Here is a 1,534-nt window from a genome sequence, read left to right on the forward strand (position 1 = left end):
CTAAGACAAGCAATCACATAACCTGTAATCACATAACCTGCATAATATGTCTTTTTATGGAAATTTAAAAATTCTTTTAATTATACAGGAGGTTAAAACTCATCGGCTGATGGGTTGTAACCTTCTGTTTAATTAAAAGTAATCACCATATCTCTTAATTAACAAATCCAATACCAAAGCAAACCTTGACTCGCCAAGCTTTCTACAAGCATTACTAGCACAACACCTATTCATGCTTAAATATATAGGCATTGCATATATAACCCTGTACAGTTGAACAACTTACGGAATCCTGTTAGCGGGAAGAGATTACCAACATGAACAATTATCAGAGATAAACCACCTCCCTTACACTAGATTTTAACCAATTACATGAGCCATAACCTTTGCTCAAAGTGATATATCCCCTTTCCAGTCAGACTGTTATGCTTCAATCTAAAAATAATATATTGCCTTGTTAGTAACAAAGTTATGCTTCACTCATCAAAACCAAATCTCAGGCTTCTTACCTGGCAAAGGCCACGACATCTTCGTTTGTGGTGTTAACAAATGTCATGGTTCCGATTTTAATAGACTCCTTCATCCTAATATCTGACAGCTGTTTGATTTCTTCCTTCTGAGATGTCAGGTAATCCTTGTCAACTCCAGACAAGATAGGGGTTCCAGGTACCAAGAAAAGGGACATTGTCACTAGACGCACCATTTCTGGAGTGATCTTACTTTCAGCCACCTTGGGGTTGTACTGAAAAAGGAAACACCAAAGTTTTAAAGTCTAAGACTATCTTTAAGGGGGAAGGGAAAAATTCAGTTGCATTATGTATGCATTTGCATCAGCTCAAATAAAGGTTACCTATCCGTTACTTTGCTTACCTTATAGTACGTCCAGTCGCTAACATGTTCTTCAAGGAATGTCTTGTACATCTCTGCATTGAAGCTGCTCACTAGTTCATTGCTCATGTCAGTAACATTGCTCACAACAGCCCTATGGAAATAAAATAAACATGACAATAAATTTTCTCACATAAGGGATTCAATTATATTTCTGAGTCCTATCTATCTAATTACATGATCTATAAAATATATCTTTAAATCATATATTTACAAAATATTTCTCAAATTATATTCTCTTAATACAACTCTCCACAATTGCACAATCTCTAGAAAATAATCAAGTAACAACTGGTTTATTGTGAATATCTTTGCACTTTCAAGAAACAACCAAATAAAAGAAGACATTCTACTATTGCTACAAGACATCCTTATGATTAGGTATTCTTACAGTTCCTCCAAGGACTTCCAAACAAGAATAAGTGCTGCATACATACCCATCGACCTCATCCTTGAGAGCTGCGTTGATAGCATCCCTGGCATCTCGAAGTTCCTGCGTGTCTGCATTGGCCATCAAGAACGCTTTCACGCCCTGGCTAACCCATGCATCTCGCAGGACTTCCTGTAATAATAGGAATGATGCAGAAATGATTAGCATCACAGTTAGTTGGTTACCTCTAATAACAGAATAAGGGATGATGACGAC

At 36.7% G+C, this 1,534-nt stretch overlaps 1 protein-coding gene across 1 annotated transcript in view; it reads right to left on the reverse strand.

Moving 5' to 3' along the window:
- LOC119593086 (4F2 cell-surface antigen heavy chain-like) overlaps positions 1 to 1,534 on the reverse strand; it is a 6,011-nt gene that overhangs the window by 1,177 nt on the left and 3,300 nt on the right. Inside the window, exons 6-8 of the mRNA XM_037942010.1 lie at positions 1,326 to 1,450; positions 871 to 982; positions 510 to 742 (exon numbers count right to left, since the gene is read on the reverse strand). Of these exons, the coding sequence (XP_037797938.1) occupies positions 510 to 742; positions 871 to 982; positions 1,326 to 1,450 (470 nt within the window). The remainder of the gene's footprint in view (positions 1 to 509; positions 743 to 870; positions 983 to 1,325; positions 1,451 to 1,534) is intronic.

The sequence above is a fragment of the Penaeus monodon genome, chromosome 31 (genome assembly GCF_015228065.2).
Source record: "Penaeus monodon isolate SGIC_2016 chromosome 31, NSTDA_Pmon_1, whole genome shotgun sequence".
Taxonomy (NCBI): Eukaryota; Metazoa; Arthropoda; class Malacostraca; order Decapoda; family Penaeidae; genus Penaeus; species Penaeus monodon.